The following is a 2,089-nucleotide window of genomic DNA, read 5'->3' as shown; positions in this document are numbered from 1 at the left end:
CTGGAGAAGTTGCAGGATCAAAGCCGACCGCACGAATCGGATGGCATGTCAATGGAGTAGTCTTAGACATGCATGTCTTGGTCGCGGCACTCAAATGTTGATAAGCCCTCGATGTCCTAAGAGGAAAACTTTCCTGGCGGGCATCCGTCAGTCCCTCGGTTCTCTTTACATCTTATCTTTGAACGAGGTCGGATCATAACGAAGAATTCGACAATGGGGTGGAAGACCACTTGGGCCACTCTTGCCCTTTCGCAGACTTCTACCGCTTACTTAGCCTCGAGATCTGGAGAGGCGGTCAGTCTTCCTGAACCTGTAAGATGAAAACTGCTAACATATTCACCAGTGCCACGTTCTAGCCTCCCAACTTCCAGGCAAGGTTTCTTTTCAAAATTCGACCCAGTACGCCGTGTCCAATATTTATTGGTCAGACCGTCAAGGCGAGATCAAGCCCGCTTGTTTTGTGACGCCAGAGAGCACCGACGATGTCACCACCACAATCAAAACATTGGCATCTCTATCTGCACCGTTCACGGTCAAGAGCGGCGGCCACACCGCGTATGATGGAGGATCCAACATCGAGAATGGCGTCACAATCGATTTGGCACGTCTCAACGACATCGCACTTTCTGAAGATTGTCAAACCGTATCCATTGGACCTGGAAATCGATGGGCCAATGTTTCCGGAGTGCTCGATCCTTTGGGCTTGGCAGTTGTGGGCGGACGCGTCAGCGATGTTGGAGTAAGCGGACTAATCCTTGGCGGAGGTATCTCGTTCTTCTCCGGGCGATACGGGTGGGCTTGCGACAATGTCCGCAACTTTGAAGTCGTACTGGCGTCTGGTGAAGTCGTCAATGCTTCTCCAAAGTTGAACACGGACTTGTTGTGGGCTCTTCGTGGTGGCGGAGGGTCCAACTTTGGCATTGTCACTCGGTTCGATCTCGCGGTATTCGAGCAAGGCGACGTATGGCTTCACAACGCCATCTATCCTCTCACTCTAAGCAACGAACTTATCCCAGCGTTTGTCGACTTGGCAATGAACGGACTGCCTGTAGATGTCGATGGCCATACCTTCTTTGTAATGGCACATGTGCCTGACCTTGGGGGTTTCCTGATCTTGAACTATCTCTTCCATGCCAGTCCCCCTTCAGAGGGAAAAACGCCTCCGATATTCGTCAAGAGCTCATCAATCTCTGGATCTTTGGTCAACACGACAACAATTGCCAATGTCACCACTCAGTCGAAGGGGCTCGCGGAACCGTACGGCGGCCGTAAAGCGTGGGCGGGTACGTCGGTCTACTTGAAGGAAGGCTCCGAGCAACTCCTTCAAGACATTGTCTCTTTTTATCAGGTGTTCGCTGAGAATCTTGCCAATGAGGCAAACATTACCAATGAGACTGCCACCCCTTATCTCATATACCAGCCCATCACAGCCAACATCCTGGAGGCGATGCAGAAGAACGGCGGGAATGCCCTCGGACTTACACCTGAAAAGGGGCCATTGGTGCATATTCAGGTTGTAACGCATTGGGAAACAAGTCTTCTGGACCGCCACATTCAGGAGACTGCAGCCGATCTCATCGCCAAGATCGACAAGCTTGCGGAAGAGCGAGGGTTAGCGGCGGGATACACGTACATGAATTATGCCGAAAAGAATCAGGACGTTTACGCGGGGTATGGTGAAGAGAACCACCGGCGATTAAGGCAAATTGGGGAGATTTACGATCCCGACGGAGTTTTCAAGAAATTATGGAGGGGCTACTTCAAAGTCTGATCAACTGCAACATTTCTCGACTTTTCTGGCCGAAAATCTCAATGTTCTATGTCTTGTAAACACGACTAACTTATAGAACTCTAGGATGTCCTATGGAAGTGAGAAACCATAGCCATCAATCATGAGATCGCTTTCTTTGTTTCAATCTCAGTCCTTGGTACTCGCAGCCTGAGATGTCAAGTCTGCCAATTGACTGTTCAATGTTGGTTCCGTGTGAGCCGGGAAGGATTCATGCTAGCATTTAGCAAGGGTATTATCACGGCCCTACGTAGTAGATGACTAACCCATTGCGTCCGGGTTCTGTTAGGCAGTGGCTGA

The 2,089-nt window shown here is 50.4% G+C and overlaps 1 protein-coding gene across 1 annotated transcript; it reads left to right on the top strand.

Moving 5' to 3' along the window:
* Positions 1-213: 213 nt before the first annotated feature.
* On the top strand, positions 214-1,771 carry CkaCkLH20_00565 (FAD binding domain-containing protein; the record flags this gene model as incomplete). The annotated part of the gene is made up of 2 exons (XM_038883285.1): positions 214-294; positions 344-1,771. 2 exons carry the CDS (start codon positions 214-216, stop codon positions 1,769-1,771), a joined length of 1,509 nt encoding a protein of 502 aa, XP_038750880.1.
* Positions 1,772-2,089: the final 318 nt, after the last annotated feature.

This window comes from Colletotrichum karsti, assembly GCF_011947395.1.
Source record: "Colletotrichum karsti strain CkLH20 chromosome Unknown Scaffold2, whole genome shotgun sequence".
Taxonomy (NCBI): Eukaryota; Fungi; Ascomycota; class Sordariomycetes; order Glomerellales; family Glomerellaceae; genus Colletotrichum; species Colletotrichum karsti.
This window is presented reverse-complemented; position numbering and strand designations above follow the sequence as displayed.